At 31.6% G+C, this 22,402-nt stretch overlaps 2 protein-coding genes across 3 annotated transcripts; one reads left to right on the top strand and one right to left on the bottom strand.

The window, feature by feature from the left end:
* Window positions 1-4,815: 4,815 nt before the first annotated feature.
* On the bottom strand, window positions 4,816-16,036 carry LOC146902349 (uncharacterized). Of its 2 annotated transcripts, XM_085731267.1 has the most exons (16): window positions 15,825-16,036; window positions 15,174-15,441; window positions 14,942-15,070; window positions 14,311-14,518; window positions 13,536-13,682; window positions 12,177-12,251; window positions 11,770-11,841; window positions 11,149-11,220; window positions 10,812-10,883; window positions 10,622-10,693; window positions 9,740-9,811; window positions 9,566-9,637; window positions 8,633-8,776; window positions 6,542-6,613; window positions 5,770-5,916; window positions 4,816-5,307 (listed from the first exon to the last, which is right to left on the bottom strand). In XM_085731267.1, the coding sequence occupies exons 2-16, from the start codon at window positions 15,363-15,365 to the stop codon at window positions 5,123-5,125; spliced, it is 1,731 nt and encodes a 576-aa protein (XP_085587393.1). In that variant the 5' UTR covers window positions 15,366-15,441; window positions 15,825-16,036; the 3' UTR covers window positions 4,816-5,122. The 2 variants fall into 2 exon arrangements, with proteins under 2 accessions (XP_085587393.1, XP_085587394.1); XM_085731268.1 differs by lacking the exon at window positions 5,770-5,916.
* Window positions 16,037-17,678: 1,642 nt separating this feature from the next.
* LOC146902348 (uncharacterized) lies at window positions 17,679-21,373 on the top strand. Its single transcript, XM_085731266.1, has 6 exons — window positions 17,679-17,958; window positions 18,091-18,226; window positions 18,346-18,373; window positions 18,479-18,561; window positions 19,589-19,674; window positions 20,863-21,373. The coding sequence occupies exons 2-6, from the start codon at window positions 18,177-18,179 to the stop codon at window positions 21,054-21,056; spliced, it is 441 nt and encodes a 146-aa protein (XP_085587392.1). The 5' UTR covers window positions 17,679-17,958; window positions 18,091-18,176; the 3' UTR covers window positions 21,057-21,373.
* The last annotated feature ends 1,029 nt before the right edge of the window (window positions 21,374-22,402 follow it).

Below are 22,402 nucleotides of genomic sequence, written 5' to 3'. Positions count from 1 at the left end.
TTTTGAAAATGATCAATTTTGAAATTTTTGAAAAAAGATTAATCGGCTCTTTGGGACTGGTTGTTTCTTTTCAAAAATGTCCTCAATTTTCAATACAAATAAAACATGTAATACATCGTAAATATTAAAAAAAATCCAGATTGTTTTTATTTTTCGAAAAGAAGTTTTTCAAATTTTCTCAACAAAAAAAATCTTGAAAATATTTTTATTTTTAAAAATCTGTGTACAAATTTATTTAAAAATTTAGGAAAATTCAGATTTTTTTTCAATTTTTTTTTACGATGTGTTACAAATTTGAGAATATTTTCTAATATTTAAAAATTGAGGATAAAAACAAGGGTTAATATGTGTTTACCCCCTAAAAACACATATTATTTTCTAATATTTAAAAATTCATTTCTGGAAAAAATGAATTTTTTTCATTTTTCCGGTATTGAAAAAAATCTGAAAATATGAATTTTTCGAAATTTATTAATTTTTTCCAGAATGTTTTCATTTTTTTTAATTTTTCCAGATTTTATTTTTTATTTTTAAAATTTTCCAGATTTTTTTTCATTTTTATTAATTTTTTTCGGTATTTTTTCATTTTTTTTTTGTTAAAAATTTTTTCCGTTTTTTTTAGAAAAATATTTTTAAATTTTTTAATTAAAAATAATATTTTTTTAATAAAAAATGCCACATGTACAATATAAAAAATTAAAAAATAAAATAATTATACGGTCGGCGTGCCACGTCATCATAAAAGGTGACGTGGCACGCCACATCGCACCTCGGCGTGTGCCGGATTCGACCAGGGGGGTTTTCGACGGAATCTTCAAATTACGGTGTCCGAATTTTAACAAAATTTTTTACGGGGGAAAACCGGAACTCGCCCAAATTACGGGGGGTAAACTCATATTAACCCTTTGAATAATTATATGTAGTAGTGAGTATTTTATGTGAAGTACCACACGAAAAGCATGTAAAAAAATGCACCTAAGTTTTATCCTTATTTTAATTCTAGCAAAAAACTTATGTGTATTTTCTTAGGTGCTTTTCATATGGTTCATAAATAAACTACTCATAAAAAGTGTATTTTTAGTTAAGAATCATATGAAAAACACATAAAAAAAATCACATGAGTTTTGTCCTTATTTCAAACTATTTATCCGTTTCTCAGTTTTCTTCATTAAATTTCATTTATTTTTTGTCCTAAGTTTTATCCTTATTTCAATCCCATCTCAAAAAAAAAAAAAAAATCCTTATTTGAATCCACAATTTTTTTCTTCCAATAGCTATCCAAACATTCCTAACAAGATTTACTTTTATTTAGTGGTATAGTGATTCCAAACAATTCTCTCCACTACTAAAAAAAATCCCTCTCATGCATATAAAGAAATATATTAATATGTTATATAAGACTATATAATTTTCATATTATAACTTATACATTTTTTTTAAGGAATATTATAACTTGTACATAACTAGCTGTTGAAAAAACAAAACAAACCTTCTTTTGTTTGAGAGAAAAAACAAACAAACTAGTAAACAAAGATATTTAGTTATTTATTGAAATACTAATCTAACAATTAGCAATTTATATAATTTGAAGTCCACAAAAATCTTTTTCACAAAAAATATTATTGATTAATAATTGATTTTTTCAATCCACAATTTTCTCCTATCAATATGAATCCATTAATTTCTAACAAGGTATCAATTTATTTAGTGGTAAAGTGTTTTTTTTTTCTGGACAGATATTGGTGTAGTGTGATTTAATTAAAATATTTCATAGAAGACTATATAGTTTCTCATATTATAAATTATCTATAACTAGCTATTGAAAAAAATAAAAGTAAAAACAGGCAACCTTTTTTTAGAGGAAAAACTAACAAATCTGTAAACAAGGATATTTAGTTATTTTTTTCAAATGTAAATCTAATAAATAGATTTATATAGTTTAAAGTCCAAATATCTTTTTTTACAAAAATATATTAATAATTGCTATTTGTATAATTTAAAGTCCACAAAAATTCTTTTAACAACCGCACTTACAACTTTTTTGTCCTTTTATGTTAATTCTTGATTGTTTTCTACCCTAACATGCTTCCCAAGTTTGACACAATTTCAGCCACTGTAACCACAATCCATTGTAAAATATGGTCATTGAAAGTGAGGATAATAAAACTATGGAGAGTTCCAAATTTTAAGTATCCAAATAAGCACGAGTTTATTTTATATGATTTTACTAGATGGGAATGTATCTTTTATATATAATAGATTTTCATTGTCATCCCTAATTACGAGAATCTTCCTTCCTTTCCTCATATTAAACATATTAAAAAAATACATTAACAATATTTTCATGCTTATTTTTTCTGAATTTCATGAAAAATATTATTATACTATATTATCAAGTAAATTAATATTCACTATCCGAGTCACTATCAAATTTATCATGTTTTTTTTTTGTGGTGTTAATAAAATCTTTAGGTGGTGATAGAATTGTCATGTATAATAAATATAAATGCAATCAAATCGAAATTCTATTTTTTAAAATTTTTCAATTTAATTTATTCATAATTTTTGAATTTATCTACTTAAAAAATAAACATTGTTCGAGTCACAACGAGTTATCCGTACTAAACACGGGTCACTATACAAGAGCTTATATTTAGAGACAAAGAGAGTGATTACGTTGAGAGTGATGTAGTCAATTATTTAAAAGTAAAAAAAAAATGATATTTTTATCACAAAGTTTTCTTTGTCTATTCATTAACAAATGCTTGATCTTTTCTTTTTGATATAAATGTTGACGTTTCTTTGGATACGATGGCCGTGGATGTTTGGTTGGCAGCACAAGATAATTACAACTTTATTTGATTTATAGAAGCCACGTTAATCATCTGTTTGGTAGACATGATTTAGAGAAGAGAGAAATAGGAGAGAGAAAGTGAGTAGACATAGGCGATTTCTCCTGTTTGGTTTAGCAAAGAAATGGAGAAGAGAGAAAGAATTTTGTGGGACCCACTGCTTTTTTCAATCTCTCCACACCAGCGAAGAAAGTGAGAGAGACTTTTTTTTCATTTCATTTCCATTATTACCCCTCGCTCTATCTCCTTTGTTCATTGTTCCCTTTATACCAATTTTATCCCAACTCCATTGTTATATCGACCATTCTCTACCATTGTTATTCTCCGAGAACACAAATTCAACATATTCTATACTATAGTTCCGTAACATAAATTCAACATATTCTTTACCATAGTTTCCTTTTGCATAATGTAACTTTAACAAAAAAAACAAATAATTTTTATGTAAATTCTTGTAAAATCTATGAAAAACATGAAATCTAATTGATTTTAGATTCTCTTTTGATGTATTTTGGTTTTGTACGGTGATTTTTTTTCTTTAGATTTCTACTCATTCCATTGATAAAAAGTGTCTTCAGATGGTGCTAATCATAGCATCTACAAGATACTATTACTTCTTCGGCCATAGAATATTTATGTTGATTGCAAATTTGGTTTAGACTTTAGAGAACTCGGGAATAGATTTACATATTGTTGAAAGATTAAGTTTTATTAAGTTTTATTCAAAATAAAATTGTATATTAGTTAAAGGATATTTTAGCCTTTTACATAAATAAACACACTTCTCTCTCTTCTATTTCTCCTATCATTCTTTTAAACCAAACAACACAACAAATCTACTCTATTTCTCACTTATTTCTCTCTTCTCTCTTTCTCTCTTTCTCTCACATATTTCTCTCTTTAGAATTTCTCTTCTCAACCAAACACAAGGTGTAAGGGATCTCAATGTTTATGAGAAATAATTTAATTAACAATTTATAAAATATTTCTTTTGATTAAATTAATGATTGATTGTCTCAGATATAAGTCACATATGATTGGTAATAACCTCGTTGTTGAAGAAATAGGATGTTTTAGCATCCGAAGTAGTGAATAGCTTTTAGCATTTGAAATGGTGAATAACAAGTTTATACACTCACGTAAAAGTAAAATATAAAATTAACTTTACTATTCTATATCAAACATCCTATTATTCACGAATTATTATTACATAGTCACAAGGCCATTATATCTTATTCTTGTAATTATACTATATCAAACATCCTATTATTCACGAATTATTATTACATAGTCACAAGGCCATTATATCTTATTCTTGTAATTATAATTATTTGTTACGTCACCCCGGAATTGATTTTAGCTTGTATTTCCTTGTGTTCTTTGTTGAATTGGTCTTTTACGAGTTAGATTTTCTTATTCTAAACATACGATAGGCAACTCATTCTACTTTGGATACATGAGTTAATAACGTATCTAATCTTTTTTTCAAGAGTGTACATTTAAATTTTGATTGGTGATTTTAAACTCTATGTAATTGGATGTTACTGCCTGGAATTCAAAACTCAAAATAAACACATAACGTTAAAGTCTGGTGCCAAACATGGATTAATACAACTTTAATTTCTAAAGCCAAAGACTAGGGCATCAACACCTTGGACGGGGTAAAAATGACAAATACAAGTTGTATAAAAAAAATAGTGCCAAGAAATAAATTGTATGTGAAAAAAACAGACGTTACTTCCAAGTTCCAACATTGCAAAATACTATTGCCAAGACAGTATGGTGACAACAAGTATCAAAAGTTATTCATAATCAATACCATAACCTACTAAATGCTTTCTCAGAAGGTTATTACTAACACTAACGGCAACACAACCACGTCTATAAAGACCAACAAAGCATATAAGGTGGATCCACAAAATTAATAAAACAATTATCCAGCTAAAAGACAAGCCAATTCATATGCACAAACTTTCTCAGCCTTGTACAATTGAAAAATTACTTAAAACACTATGATAAAGACATTGTTGCTCTGGTTCAAACATCATTTACACGAGAATGTATATCTACAATTATTTTTAGACGGGTAAATACAAACATGCAAAGTAAAGCATAATTACAATATTACATGCCTACAACTGTAAAGTCACTTTTTAGAAATCACCTCTCATCTTCAATTAATCTTATTTTATAATTATCCAAAACAGTAGGTATGTACAGAGAATTGTTTGTTCACCGTGCAAAGAGCAGAATTTTCTCGATCACCTGGTCTATTCTGGTCGAAAGCTTATCAAATTTGGAAGATCAGTTGAATGGAGCTTCTTAATGTCAGCCGCATTGACCTTGCAAGACTCCAAGGAAAGAGTGCGTAAATTTTTCAAAGGCTTCAAATACCGCAGTCCTTCATTTGTTACACGAGAATTTGAGACATTTAACGACCTCAGTGCAGTCATTCCTGCATTCAAATATAGATATACAAACATGTGTTTAGCCAAAGCAGAACAAACCTCTTTGTTTGATACCAACTATGGGGCAAGGAAGGAAACAAAAAGCAACACAAACAAATGATATTCTCTATCTAGTTTTACTTTTTTTTCATTTAATTCCTATTCTGCAAGACCTAGTTATTTGCTCATGATCAATGGGTTTACACGTGTTCCTGGGATGACTACACTAATATTTTAACCTTTTGCACATATACAATAACTAACATTAGTATACCAGCTGCATCCTCATTACATGTGGTCCTTAATTAACAGTCAACATGAATTACCAAGGGGTAATAGATTGTTGACTATACATTGAAGTTACAGTCTCATGTCTATAATACTAATACATATACCAAATTATTTATATATTTTTTGTTGAAAAGATGATGCAAGGAAGATATGCAGTGATGAAGACATGCAGAAAATACCAGAGATTAATTCCAGAGTTTTATCTGTCAATTTGCAATTCTGGGAAAGGTTTAGCTGTGTCAAGGAAACAATTTCTCTTATATTTTTCACGCCTGCATCAGTTAATAATCCACCACATATCTCAAGGGATTGCAGGTTCTTGAACGCTGCAAGATTCAAAAAGGAAATAACATTTAAGTCACCAAGATAACTTTATGCTTTTGTCAAAAAAAAAAAAAAGGATAATTTTATGCCGAAGATTATGTAGACACATGCTTTCCCATTATTTCAAATTAGTGTTCATTTTATGCAATGCATACCAAACGAAATGACAAATAATGAAAAAGTAAGCTGGACTAAAACGAGGTTTCTGAGTAGTACTACCTCAAATTATTTTTTCGTTTTTATTTTGGGTCAGTAAACCATTTATTTGTTTGTCCAGTTTAGCAGTTTTAAAGTTTTCATACAAAATGAAAATATGATGAAGAACAAACTTTATGTAGATTTATTTATTCTCTTGAGCAGTTATAACAATTTCAGAACAGATGTGTGCAGCCCAATACCCATATGATAGGCATCAAATACCTAAAAATAGAAAGCACCATGGGAAATGCCGAGTATTCTCATTATTACTCATGCATTCTCATTAGAAGTGTAGACTAATTAGTCGGTTATAATACTACAATTTACAGAGACATGGTATATAATCAAGTATTTTAAAGAAACATAGAGTTAACATACACCAAATGAACAAAGGAAAACAACAATAGCTTGAAGTCGATATATACATACATCGTAAATATGTAGTTCCAGAGTCAGTAATACGGGCTCCAAAGAGATCCAATGTTATCAATCCACTCAGACCTATACAGAACACGAGCCAATCAGAAAGTTGCATTTGAAGCTACTAAGTATCTAACGAAAGTAAAAAAAATAGTACAGCTCACGCAGATTAATATGGACATCGAGTGGAACAGTAAAAAGTGAAGAAAAAATAAATTCCTATAGCTTGCACCTCATAAAAAGGGAGAATGATCGTAGTCAACATAGAGTAAAACTACCTTAGTTTGGCTAGTTTTGGATAAAATGCATTTCATGCAGGGTTGCATCTAAAATTTAAAACAGGTATTTCAATGAAATACTAAACCGAAGATGCAACCTGCAGTATGTTGTGGGTCAGCAATCTTTCTTGGCAACAGGATCAGAGTCAGATTAAACCGCAGAGCTTGCTGATAGATTTAAGTTGAAGAAGAGTGGTGCCTTAGCTAACTGCAATAGCTTTTGGCCTACCGGTAAGCACTCAATGCAGATATTGGTGTTGCGTGTGACTTAAAATCTGTTTAGATGCATTCTGTTCAAATCGTGAGGCAAGTACAGTGTGGCTGCGGGACGTTCCTGGAAGAAAGTGAACGGTTTATTTCTGCCTCAGTCGCGAGGTGCTTGGGATAAGTCTCAAGGTGTTTTCAGGCAGCTAGGAAGGCAGCGTTTCGTACTGCCCTGGGTGCAAGGTGTTTTGCTCGGATATGGTATAAAATAACAGGTTTTTTCATCAGATTGTGAGAGCTAGGTCATCACCAAAAGAGGGGACTTTTAGGGAAACCTAAGGACTAAGGGTTGAGTGCTTTTGGGTGAGATTCTAGGGTTGGGAAATCCATTCTCAAGACCTTTTGTACTGCAATTTCATTGGAGGAAGGATCTAAGTTTTCTCTCTTGTTTTCTTGAGTGACTTTCTTTGAGGGTTAAGAGAAAGGGAAATGGTAAAAATTAGTTTGTCGTTGAAGCTAATTTCTTCCGACTCTTTTTTATCTCTTGTAAAGATTAATTGATAGTGGAGTGGAGAGCTGCTTTCTCACTCCAGACGTAGGTCAATTTGGACAGAACTGTGCAAACAATCTTGGTCTGTTTGTTCCTCTACTCTTTTTATCATGTTCTTTGGATTGATTGTTTGTTTCCTTGCTTTACACATAGGTTCTAGATTTGTTCATGGTTGATATTATTGTTGATTGGACTGTTTAGTTTGTGGTTGCCATTGTTATTTGTTCCGCTTCCTTGATTGAAACCTCAACAACTGGTATCAGTCCCACATTGGAGGTGATATGGTCTGAAGAAGTGTTTATAAGTAGGAGCAGTCCTCACCTCACAAGCCGGTTTTGTGGGGTTGTGTCCATAAAGGTAGAAATCTCGCAGCTAAGTGCTAAAAAGGGATTGTCAGTTGAAGGTAAACAGGCCATCATGTCATGTGTGAAGGCTTAGATAGGGCCAGAGTTGGATTCAAACATCGTGTTTGTACAAGGGCTCAGGTAGAAAGAGTTGTGACCTGACAGATGTAGTTTTTACCCCCAATAAAGCACTTAAGTTGATCCAATCCAATACAATAAGTTAGTTGTTTCCAAATAGCATGTGACAAATAGGCATGGCAGGGGGAAAATGGATACTTAGAAATAAATAATCGGTCATTAGCAGAGAATATTAGATGATCCACCCAGAAAAAATGGAGCATATGAAAATAAAGAAGGGAAATGAGAGAAAGAGAAGTAAAACAATTATACAAGTCAAAAGTGATCATAAAGAGGGAGAAGCATTAAGATGACTCGAAATATAGATGAAATCATTCAAAAGAAACAAGATAGGGAACTTTGGCATGCTGCAGTGTAATATAAAATATTTTTAAAAAGAATAACAAAAAATAAAAGGAAAAATAATAAAAAATAATCGGTCAGATTCTGGGCCATATCAATGGTTTATTATTGATGCTTTCTCAACAATATACAGTACCCTCTGTACATATACAAAACGATTCATACAAGAGCACCAAATATAAAAAGACAAACAGGTGAACATACATGAAAGAAAGACATAGCAGATACACAAGGAAACACTTACTTGTAAGATTTGCCAATCCAGCATCAGTTATCTGTCGAGCATCCAGATTAAGTGATTTAAGATTTGTCAATCCCGATAGCCTTTTTAGGCCATTATCAGTTACTGAGGTGAATGACAGATTCAAATCTTCCAGCTTGTTTAAACCTGGACAAAACCAAGAACCAATTAAGACATGCATTAAAATCAGTGTCTTGAATATCTCTAACAAGACATGATCAGGTGGATGGACACATTCGTGTGTACAAGTAGAAGTAACTGAAAAGCATATATTTATAAAGGGTTATGCTAACAAGTGCCCTTAGGGCAATTGACTTGTTAAGGATTCAAAAATAGAAATAATTGATAAATTTTATGTAGAAAAAGTTACTTTTTGTTGTTTCAATGTCTTCAATTTCTACTTTAAACTTTTAAACAAGTGCCCTAGCATTTCCCATTTATAAATAGACAAAGAAGCTGTACAACTGTAAAAAGAAATGCCTTTGGTCCAAAAAAAAATTATAACAAGAAATGCCTTAAATCAAATTAAAAATGTCAGCTCACAGCAATCACGTCCTAGGCAGATTAGCAAATTATTCACACAAATCAATTTTCTTTTCACAAAACTTCACTTATATTAGTGTAACTAAATACACTTACTGAAATTATCTTCCACATATATACAGCAGTCTGTGATCACATTCCAAGATTGAGCCATAACGCACAAAATGTCAATTTATATACTAGAAGTTGTCAACATGGAAGCTGAATAACAAGGTGCTTAAGCCAATCATATTATATGAAACACAGAATACCTCGTAGACAGCACTCACACTCAAACATATAAACAACAAATATAGAAACATATGCTCTAATTTGAATTTATCTGCCAATAAATTCACACTGATTGTTGAGTTTAAATTCTCATTTGATAGCTACAGGGTTGTTTCCACCAACCTGATATATATCGAATCCCGCTGTTCCCGACTTCAGTGTCAGACAACACTAGGCTTTTCAAGAGAGTGAGGCCTGAAAGAAAAATAACTAAAAATTTCATACTGTACATCATACTTCCAATCCAAATATTGGACTCCTAAAATCTTAGATATTCAGAAGAAGAAAGCAGTAAACCTGTCAAATTCACAAGTCCTTCATCCCCGATCTGGCAAGAATCCAGATTCAAATACTCCAATTTTGTTAAACCTGTCAAAGAGAAACCAATTAAAGATATAAAGGAAAATTGGAAAAATAAACAATAAACAAGTTTTAGTCATGATGATAGTCAATGTGGCAGAAGTTGCATATGAAACAAATCGAGTATGAAACGAGTTATTTTTCCAATAGTACTCAAGAATGCCAAGAGCCAGCACCCAAAGAGACTAAATAGGGAGCCTTAAGAAATTTGAAGACTATAACAAGCCCCTAATAATTTCTACGCCATTATTAGGTTAGGTTTGTGTGTCTTTTTACATGACCCTAAGTGAAGGGAAGTACATTAGGGCGAAGGATAAGATGTGCCTTCAAAATAGATATTATCGCGGGATTTAAAATTTAAAACAATCCATGACAAAGAATAATGGCTACAGTAATTTTTCCTCAAAAATTAGTCTTTTTGATTTTATAAAAAGAAACTATCAGGGGTAAGAGTTTGGCTTTGAGGTTGACGAAGTTCAAGTACCCTAGGAGACAGTTGTTGATGACAATTAGTGTCACTTTTATTAATAATAATTTTCTTATTCCCCAATTTATTTATTTTAAATTGAAAAGTGATTATTAAAATTAGTATCAATAAGGAAATCATGAAGATGTTAATGTCAAATTATCAAAAGCAATAATATAAATGGGGAAGGTCCATCTCAGCTCTTATCATCTAAAAATTGGCAGGTGGTAGTGAGAATTGAAGAGATAAATACACAGACAGACTGTACAGATCATGTATCTTTTCAACAGAGGGATTAAGGAAGCAGCTTGTGAAAAAGTTTCTCTTAAAAGAGTTATAGAGGTATGAATAACCTTTTAGATGAACTAAGCATGTGTCTGTAATCTTGTTAAATGCAAGACTTAACCTCTTCAAGCCTGTAAGACCTGCAGGAAAGGGAACAGATGTTGTAAAACTGAGAAATTGTAGCTTTGTCATCCTTAGAGTAAAAAGTATGGACATGGACATTAAGTCGCAAAATTGGTCGCTATATATTCAAGTTACCAGAAAATTTCTCAAATCCATCGTCAGAAAGGCCACATCTGTTGAGATTTAAGCATGCCAGGGCAGCTAAGGCTGCACGTGAAAAAAACATGATTAAAGAAATAACCATGAGAATTTTGGACATTGAAACAGTGGTAAGCAAATATGAGATGCCAAGATCAGATATAATCTTTTCTGTTCAAGTACTACTTGGATTGCATGTCAGAGTTGTCATATCATTAATTTTCTAAATAAATTAGAGGGAAAGCAAGCATTACAAAACGACGTCCAAAACAAACAAATTTGATGTCCAAAATCAACATAAATGAAATGACAGAATAAGATGAGAATTATTTACCAGAAATATACTCAAAACATGCAGCAGTGATACTGCATCCTTCAACATTTAATGTGCTAAGCTTTTGCAAACCTGTAAACCAGATAGGAATATTCAAGCAATGTAATAATATATAAAGCAAACTGATTTTACAACTCATTCAATAAACACAAACACCTTTTTGATAACAGTTAGAGAATAACATATTTTCACTAGAGTGAACATAAACTGTGCTATGACTTATGAGTTTTAGACAAGAGGAAGAGAGAAATAATAAGAACGTTGAATATTATTGCTGGTACTTGATGCTAACTTGATACAAAGACCAAGTATCAATCCCTATTTATAGGGATACAAGACTCCAAATCCTAAATAAAAAGGGAAATCATGAAATAAATCAAGAAAGTGACTAAGAAATATGAAAACTAATCCTACGACATAATAATCCAAGGTACTTTAAGATTAGAAACTGCTCTCAGAACAGAAACAAATATATTCTAATAATATGTCAATATATAATGAGATGTTATTTTATATTCTACTAAATTGACAACTAGATATGTTATGACGTGCATAAAACAGAAGCAGCTGTTATGGTCTTGATGTAACACTTGTAATTGATGACAAACAATATGGAAATACCTATTAAGTAAGAAATCCCAAGATCAGTAATACTGCTGTTGGAAATTTGCAACTCCTTTAAATTAATAAAACCTGAAACATTTCATATTGAAAGTCAACTGAAACTGTGATCAAGGCCTAGCTTTTTGCATCTAAAAGTATGAAGAGAAAGAATTGAATTGGGTAATCTTATGAACCCATTAATTAAGTTACAAGACCAAATGTTCAGATATGAACTCAACTACGAAAATCGGTATCAAGTATCGACCATAGTAACATTTTGCTTCCATCTCATTAGTGGAAAAATTTCTACATAATGTATCATGAAAGCATGAAAATGCGAATTTTGTTATGCACAAAAGATAGGAAAGGGAGTGAAATGCAACTACTTTGATAAAAAAATAAAAAAAAACACAAATGAACAATACCTGAGATAGCCTTCATGTCTGAATCTGTAACACATTTACAGCATCCGATATTAAGAGACTCCAGCTTTTTCAGACCTGTATTCGAAATGAAAAAAAAAAAGGGAACTAAATCTATAACGTAGAAATTCCAAAACCAAGTTTCTTTGAAAGCAAATTCTAAACAGGAAAGCGCTTATTAATAAAATTTGGGGTTAAATATGTTTTTGGTCCCTATAAAATTGTGACCTTCTAAGTTTAGTCCTTACTTAATTTTAATAGCTTTTTTAATCCCTACAAAAAAAAATTACTTATAATTTTAGTCCTGCTAAAATAAATTTTGTTTAATTATCCTTAAACTCTTAAATTTTTTAACGATTCTTTTTATACAAGTTTAGAACACTATGAAAGGTTCATTTACTAAAATCTATAATTTTTTAACATGAAATAAATTAAATATGAATTTTTTAAAACGACAAAAGTTTAAGATATAAGTAACAAAAATATGGACGTAGAAATCAAATTTTTGCGATATTTTTTTTGGAGGACCTTTTAATAACATTCTTAACACGCCTGTAAAAAATTGTTGAAAAACTTAAGAGTTTAAGCATAAATTAAACAAATTTGGATTGAGTAAGGACTAATATTGAGTGCAGAAATTTTTTGTAGGGATAAAAATGCTATTAAAATTAAGTAAGGACTAAACTTACAAGGTCGCAATTTTGTAGGGACCAAAAACATAATTAACCCTAAAATTTAAATAACAAAGTTCATAGAAGAAGAAGCCAATGAAGGTTGGCTAAAGTGGTAAGATGAAAGAGCCTCGACGCAAGGATCCATAGATCGATTCTTATTGGCAATCCTCTATTACAAGTCAACTATATCCTAAATCGGCATACCCTGACCTCGCCCTTCCCTCCCCTTAAACATTATTGTATAATAAAAAAGGTCTATTGAATGAATGTAGAACTTATTATACCCATTTGATTGCACCAACCAGATGCGGTCGACATCAAATAAAAAATAATGATGATAATTTATCTAAAATAATTTAAAAGAAGAGTATAACATTAGGTAGTTACTAAAGGACGGTTAAACAATAGTTATTGATTCGAAGAATAGGGTAAATTCATCGAGCAAGAAACAAAACAAATTTTTTAGATGAAGTTTCATGAAATAACTAATAATGATCATCTAGCCTGATGACCGGATGAAGTTAATGTCAGACTGCCCGATTAACCATCTATATCCCATACCCAAGTATATATTAAAGAAAAAATTATTTTGTTTCAGATTACTAGATGTGATGATGGTTTTTAACAACATGAAATACATAAGGAGTTTAACTTCTTATATACTTAGCAAGATCTCAAGAATAGAAACCTTTAAAATGAACAAATCCGCCATGAATATCTGAACACCTCTCAAGGTCCAGCTTCTCCAAATTAACTAAGTTGGAAAATGCACGCATTCCATCAGGTGTGACAGCACAGCTCTTTCTGATACTCAATGAAGTCAAGTTTGACAGACCTATGCAACAAATTTCAATTGATTGATTATGTTAACAAATAGAACTCTTGATATCTCATATCTATTTATGTAAAATAACTCCAATATTGCATAACATCCAATGAGGATTAACATTAGTGAATGAATTTCTCCACTTACTTTTGCAAGACATCAAATTTCCAATAATAGTTTTGTTATTTTACGTAAAAAGAAAGACAAAAACAACAATCCATGATTCATAGTTTTTATACATGTAGAATACAGGATAGGTACTAAATACCGTCAAACTCAGCACAAAGTTCCATCTCCTTTGAATAGTTTATATGATATTATTATGTTATCTTAAGTTTTCATATTGAACCTAACTCAACGTTACAGAACAGGCTTGTAAGGTGAGGCAGCCCAAACTTTGTAAACACTACACAGGCCATATCTCTACACAATGTGGGAGTACATCCACCCCTTTCACACCCAACACAGCGAAGGTGTTGGAGGTTGCAATGAAGGCAACCCCAATGCTACAATTAGGCGGCTAGGGGCAGACCGCAATGAAGACAACCCAAATGCTACAATTAGGCGGCTAGGGGCGGACCGCAATGAAGGCAAAATTTCCAACATGTTATTATTCTGTTTAAAAAACTCCACCTACCACTTAAGTGTTTGAGTCCTTGTTCTGAAAATTGATCACGGTAATTAAGGGTCAAAGCTTGAAGATTTAAGCAATCCTTTAGGAGTCGCAGTCCATTGTCTGTCACATTAGAACCAGAAACATCAACTGCAAGTAAAGACGGCCCTTGTGAAGCAATGACATCCATCCAACCATCATTCACTCCAAGATATTCACCCAAATAAACATCCTGCCATGAAAAACACAACACGTATTTAATAAGCAGGCACATTTTCGTAACCGGAGCTTCTTCTAAGTGTATGTTTGGTTCTACTTCTAGAGGGGCCAAAATCGATTCTAGAGATCTAGAATTGATTCGGACATGTTTGGTTGCTTTCAAGTAAAACTAATGTTGCCACCAGAATTGATTCTACTTGAAGCTAGAAATTGGAGTTTTTTATTCTAGAATTGATTTGAACACTCAAATTTATTGTTCAACTAACTTCACATGAATATATGCAAACATAAATCACTTTATCTTCAACTCACTTTTAGCCATCACTTTATCTTCAACTCACTTTTAGTCGAATCAATTCAATCAAAATCAATTTTTGCTACAGATGAACCAAACATACACTAAGTACTTAAATGAAAGCAAAACATGGAATTTCACCTGAAGGGCACAATCTCGAAAAGCATTGAGAGATGATTCAGTAAGACAATGAGAATCCACCAATTCATTGAAGATTAACTGACTTATATCTCTGGGAAGAATCGAAAAGGACTCGTATTTATGAAAATCCTGAGAAACATAACTTGAATCAAGTACTGTCTAAAAACAAAACAAAACAAAAGAAAAGAACCAAAGACAAAGAGAAACAAAACAATAAAAGTAAAGCATGCACCTCGCGGATCTTATTTATGCATAAATCCATAAGAGAAGGACATGTACCCCCACCAGGAGAATGATTAGCCTTAAAACTTCTTGCTCCTAACCATTTTGTACTGCCACTTCTACAATATCTTCTAGATACTCCTCTGCGTATATCATCTTCTATCACTTGTTGATTTCTCTTTCTTGAACAAATACCTCCCATCACTTTATTTCTTTTTATTTGATTATTAATTTATTAAAACAAAGTCTAAGTTTCTATTTCAGACCGTAGGATTGAACTGCACCAAGGAAGAAATAAATAAATGAACAAATATATGATATCAACCTAACTGTAGTTAAAATATAACTAGAATCAAACAAATAGAAAACCATAAAACATTGATCAGACACAGAAATTATGATTAACTTAGTTTAGTAGTAGAAGATATTTGAACGGTTAATTAAACCACTACTCTAATCAAATTAATGAACATGAATTTCTATTTTTATTTTAATTTTGTCAGAAGCGTAAACAAAGAGTGAGACTGAACATATATCTCTTTCAAAATAAAGTACGTTAAGATATTTTTATTATTTATTAATATTAATATTAATTAATCAGTCTTCTAAAATAAGATGAAGAAAAACACCACAAAAAATTAGTGTATAATCAATCGGAAACCTTATTCTGGATGATTGTGGTGGAGTGAGAGAGAATCAGAAATGGAAAGAAATTAGTGAATAATGTCTGAAGATCATAGGAGAATTTTAGGGAGATCGAGAGAGAGAGAGGGTTTGGTTTTGTGATGAGAGGAAGGAGTGTGAAGAAGGAAGAAGAAGAAGGGAAAAGCGAGGTGATGAATGACACGTGGCAGTAGTAGTTGTTGGTGTTGTGGAAGAGTGAAGAAGAGTGATGAGTAATATGAAAAAAATGGAAATGGGATAAGAACAAGGAGGAGAAGAGTGGGGTCTGTGGAGGAGTGCGGGTCCCACGTCCCGCCTCTTCCGCACTTGGACTTTCTTTATTGGATCATTCATTCCCGATGTTTGCTTGCTAAACCATATGGAAAATGTCCTTTTCCTTTTCCTTTTTCTTTCTTTCTCATTTCTTTTTTCCAAAAAATAATCATTCTTATTGCGTTGTTTGGTTGTGCAGTGGGAAAAATTAATTTTGATAATCATTTTAACTAAGAGTTATGTGTTTTGATACATCAATATAAAAGTGAGTTAACTATGAATTTATGTGCGAAAATCAATTATTTAATCAAAAGCTACAAATTTTAGTTTAAGTAAAATCAATTCTTGATGCGAATCAATCCTACGACAACAATCAATTATGTTAGAATCAATTATACACTTATGGAATCAATTTTTGTCCTTCTAGAAGTGGAACCAAACATACACGTATTTGACGTTCAAGTAAGTGTGTTTTTTTAAGGAACGATCAAGTAAGTGTTGCTAGATAGCCAAGTGAGTGAGATAAGAGTGCATATATCATGCATGGGTTGATTAATGATGCAAATGGTGTTAGACTCCTTGATTGTTGCTATAGTTTCGCATGCAATTTGGAGTAGTTTATTACAAGATATTTCGGTTTGTTTAAGGTAACTCACTACAAGATAAGCGGGATGCCCTATCCAATTCAAATAATGTTTATTTAAGTAGGAACGACCTAATCACGATCTATAAGTTGGTTACAATTCAAGGCAATGGAGCACGTTGACGCTATGTTTACTTTTGAGGTGAGAACGAGATAGTTCCTAAAATGTAGTAGAAGGTTGTCCCTAAGTTGTATGTCTTTCCAAGATGCGATGTCGTACGAGGTGGTGCGATAGATAGGTTCATGTCACGTGCTACACCATGCAATAAGGCGGGGTGGTCGCCTCGGTTAAGCTGGACCTAATTCACTTATTAGCTTTACATGTCATATTCTTAATAGGCTTTGATATTGGACAATCCAAAATTGGGTTTACATGTCATATTCTTAATAAGCTTTGATATTGAACGATCCAAAAAATGATTGATCAAGCGTTCTAAGTTTGTATCACTACACCAAGTATTTGATTTTGTCTTTTGAAGGTAGTTATTTTAGTGTTTAGTATTTCATTTATTTTATTATTATTTACTTTAACATCCTTAATATATAAATGGAAAATAGTTCTGCACATAAACCCTAGCCAAAACCTAATGAAGCTCCTTCCATTTTGTACTGAATTAATGCCTGGCGGTAAAATCCTAGGGTTTTTGACTGTGGTAATGACTGTTTAACCCTTGGTGTGTGTTTGGTCAGCAATGTGAATTGGTTTGAAAACTGCAAAATACAATTAGCCAATAGGAGTAAAGGGACGGTTTCAGAACAGAGGAAACTTGAACCAAATACTGTACACATTTAAAAGGCAGTCATGGTGGAGATTTGAAATGAGAGCCCTGGTTTTACACGTTAACATCAAGAGTCATGATTACAACCCCATGTGATTCACTTTCTTCAATAAGTTGGCAGAGGAAAGATGAACCAATTTGACTTTCAAACAAGTGACTTGGGTCTCCTATTTCAAATCACAATTCCACATGCCAAACCTCCTCCTCCATTCCTTCACCATCTGGTTCTTTATCTTCTTTCTCAGTCTCCTCTCAAACCATCCACCCTCTCCTCCACCGCCACCAGCCCACCGTCCTTCCATCACCACCATCACCATCACCATCGTCCTCTTCCTCACCACCCTTCATCAACAAAGCTTCTTCCCTCGCTGAATTTCAAACATCAACTCTGCTCAATTATGCTTTTCCATCGCAAGTCATCGCGTCGGCATTTACAGGTCAGCTCTTCTTCTTCTTCTTCTTCTTCTTCTTCACTAATCTTACTCTGAATCAATTCTGAAACTAAAATCAATTCCAATCCCGGTTTCAATTGTGATGCCTTTTTCGTTTTCCATTTTATGATTGAGAAGCCGACGTGGAAGATCCACGAGAGAAGACGAAGCAGTGGGAGGCAACAATTTATCTCAACAACCAATCTCCGTTGATTGGCTATGGAATGATACAAAAAATTTCTACCATCAATTTGGGAAATAGAGTTTTGATTGGGTATTTTTTATCATTGTTCTTTCGCTTCAGCTATGCTATTGTTGTTCACTGTTTGAGGATTGAATTTTATTGAGTTTTTCATTTTAATTTTTCATGTTTGATGATTTTGGTTCAACAAGGTCAGATCCACATATCTTTCCTTTTGAGGTATTCTAAACCAACCTTTTATATATTACTCTCCAACTTTAACGCAACTTTGCTTTATGTTATTAACATTGTAAGGTTTTTTTTTTTGTTGTGTTTGTTTTGTAGGTTTCTCTTGGTTGCTGCTTGGTGCTGAGTGTAAAAGAGAAGAAATTATTACTCTATGTTATTTGCTTCAAAGTAATGATTTGGTACTTAATTTTGTGTTTAAGATATTGTTATTAAATCAACTAGAATGATTTACATCAAATTTTCATGTTCCTTATGTTGGTGAATTATCTTTTGTTTTCTTGAAATTTCATTGAGTTTCTTATCCTTTGTGCTTACTTTCATTTATTTATTTAGAAAGTCCTGAAAAATGATGTGTTTTGAATTGTTTGTATTGGCTTCTTGAGAGTCTTGATGAATGTGTATGAAAGAGTATGCTTTCTCTTTCGCTCTCTCGAAGACAGAAAAAATATTGGATGATACACAAAACATTTTACATGCTTTGATACATCAGTGTTGGAAGATACACAAAATAACCATTGTTCTGTTCTTAATCTATCAATATTAAATACAGTTGGTCTGCAAAATTAACAAAATGTTTCATCTGTTTTTTTGTTTTTGTTTTATGGAATAACCTTCTAACATACATGTTTATATCACACTGTAAATCTCTTTATGTTTATAATAAGTTGTTTTGTGTCTGTTTATGCACTCATGGCTGCCTTTTTATAACTCTGTTATACTATTTGTGGGACACATATCCATTATTCTATAAAATCTTATTATGAACTCTTTGTGGGACACATAACGAAGTTTGCATTTCATGTTTGTATTTTGTTGATGCTTTCAAATGTTTATGATTTTATCAGGTATCGATAGTTTGTAAAAGAGTGAATATCCATGTTTGTTCTGTACTAAATCATGATTAGGATGCTTGATTACATTGCAAAATCATTTTGAATGCCTCAAGGTTATCTTAACAATAGAGACTAGCATGCCGAGCGTATTTTGAGTGGCTCAAGGTTATCCCATGAAACAAAAATATCTTATTTATAGCGCATGAATGCCACCTTTATCATCTTTAAAAACTTCTGCTAAAGAATCTCATTATTTACTGTTAAAAAAATCTACAAACTAAGAACCTATGCCGCCTATTTCAGAATATTCTATATTACATCTTTGGGTTCAATTTACAGATTTTATATCAACAAACTAATTTTGTATGTGTAGGCCATTATCAAGCAATGAGTGCATTAGTTTACATGAAGATACTGCTGAAGGAAGTAACAGAACGCCACTTTGTGATATTACCAACTGTAAGCAATGTTTGCTTCTTAGTTTTATCAGTTTTATTTTTAAAATTTGAATCAGCCTTATGTCTAAGATCACATCATTGGTGTCTAAGTCCGTCGCCTTTTCGTTTTGTTCTGATTTTTAATCGTTATGTTGAACTTTTGAGTTGCGTTTTGTATTTAGCTTTATGGTGTTTTCCTGTATGGCATTATGAACTATCGTCTTTTGTTTGTGTTAATCACTGTGTTGAACATAGCTTTCGAGCACGGAAAGTTCTGAATCAATTTAATTAGCATTTAATTGTTTTAAGATTACTATACTTGAGTGTTTTGTTTTAATTTCTAATGCTCAATTGCAAGTTTCTTTCCATAGTGTCAACACAGTAGAGAGACTTCAACACCTTATGCGCAATCTGTTATCATTCGGTTTGTGGTTTTTTTTTTGGCAATGAGTATGTATGCTTATGTTGCCGCAATTTAGGTGAAATCACCATTTTGAGTGAAACAACAGTTCAGACTTCATGTATCGCTGTCTAAATTACGGCTGGCCAATGTGAATGGATGGATAGAAAAGCACATATAGCAGTATCATAATTGCTTATATTTTGATCAATGTGAATATCTACTACAATTTATGCACTAAATATGGTATGTTTGGTTTTTTGTTTTACATTTTTCCTGTTCAAAAATATGATTCAATCCCTCACCAAACTACTATGAAGCATTGTTTTACCTTTAATTTCTTAACTTGCTTATAAATTTAAAACTTATTTATTTAGACAGGTTGTAAAAGTCGTCTTTGGTATTGATTTTGATTTATAGAACAAAGTCTAAATCTATGCTTATGTTTATGATTTTGGAAGTAATTTATTTAGATTTCTTTAGTTTGATTTAGAGATAGATATGAAACTCTATAATATCTCATTTTGTATTTGCAATACACCAAGTTGTGTGACTGTAGAATATCCATCAGTAACAATTCTCTGCACATGATTTCTTCACTTCCTCCAAGAAAAATCACTACATCGATCCTCTCATTCCAGCAATTTCTAGATGTTGGTTGTATATGTATTCTTTCACATGAAAGTGTCACAACTTTAACTTGGTGAATTTGGTTACTATAAGTGACACCACTAATTTTCTTTCGCTTGCAATTTTTGTTTTATGATTTTGGCATGTATTTCTTTTTCTAATTTTTTGCATTCATTCAAGGTATTCTGGTGGCCATGAAATTGTTAGTCCTTGAAAAATTTAAGGTCAACCATTCAAGGTATATTAGTGATATCTTCGATTTGAGCTGCTACAATGTTATGGAGTGCACATTCACATTTTTAGGAGTAAAGTTTGGAATGCCCATGGAAACTTCAATGAAAGATTTAATCACCAATGTCTATTTTCTTTTTTAAACCTCTAGCTGTATTCAAACCGAATTCATAACAGTTTATGTTTAACCCAATGGTTCATTGACATTTAAGTGAAAATTAAGAGCCGGACATGAGTCTGAGTAATTACATATTTTGTTATTAAATGTCTGGTATAGTTCATGAGCATATTCTAAAGCCACTTATAGTACAGTTAGCCGTAGAAATACATTTTAATAATTAGTATTACACCGATTAGTAATCACATGCTATTGTAGAAATTGAAACGGTTAAAGTTTCAAATTCTTTATGCTCTTATGTTGTAATGAAATTGATATATATTTAATGCTGTTTTTATTGAATGTACTTCATGTCATTATTATAAAGAAAGTTCACTTTTTAGATTAGATTCAATAAATGATGTATGTAGTCTATATATAGACCACACATACATCATTTACCGAATGAACCTAAAAAAGTCAATTTTCTTTATAATAGTATTTGGAGAGTATTTCATTTAAAACAAAGTCCATATGTTGCCTCTACCTGAATCTCATCATTTACCCGTGCGATAGCACGGGACGGCAATGACTAGTTTTATTATATTGTCTATATTTTATGACTCGCAAAATAACAAGAGTCTAGGGCGCTAAATTTATCATTACAACTCATGGCTCATCGAGAGCCTAAATTTCAATTACAAATTTTATTGAATTTGGTTTGGAAAGGTTGAAATGGACTTGGTAAAAGGATTGATTATTACTAGTTTTTTTTTTTTTTGGGTTGACAAATTTACATGGTAGGGTTTGGGTTACTCGAATTTGTTAACTAGTTTGCAGTTTTGAAAATCATTAATACCTATTTATCCAACTTGAACCGTCAAATTGGGTCATCCGAATGATTTGGTTTGGTTGATTTTTTTTTCGGTTTTACCCGACCTATGTATATCCATAGTTACAAAGCTTGTTATTTTTCCTGTCTCTAAGATTATCCTTGTTTCAAGTTTGTTGAATTTCTTTTCGCGAATAACTTTCTCGGAAATCTAAATTTAAGAAAGGGGTTTTATTCATAGACATTTTAAAAAAATGGGTAATATTTATATATTATAGAGGTTAATAGACAGTTCACATGGATTTATTCTTTTCTTTACGAGAACTTTTATTGCCATTCCTTTTTTATGGAAATGTTTTTCTTTCTCATAAATTTTTTAAACAGATGAATAAAATTTCATAACTTGTAACAAATATTGTTATCATTTTTTTGTGATCAATATTGTTATCATTTTATTCCCATAAATATACAAAACTAATTAAAATAAACACACCCTAGATATATAAGATTTTTTTTTTTTAGATTTTTTTTGTAAGACTTATTTTATATTCGTAGTGCAT

This window comes from Medicago sativa, chromosome 8 (genome assembly GCF_051527215.1).
Source record: "Medicago sativa cultivar Bolivia chromosome 8, Bolivia_mono, whole genome shotgun sequence".
Lineage (NCBI taxonomy): Eukaryota > Viridiplantae > Streptophyta > Magnoliopsida > Fabales > Fabaceae > Medicago > Medicago sativa.
This window is presented reverse-complemented; position numbering and strand designations above follow the sequence as displayed.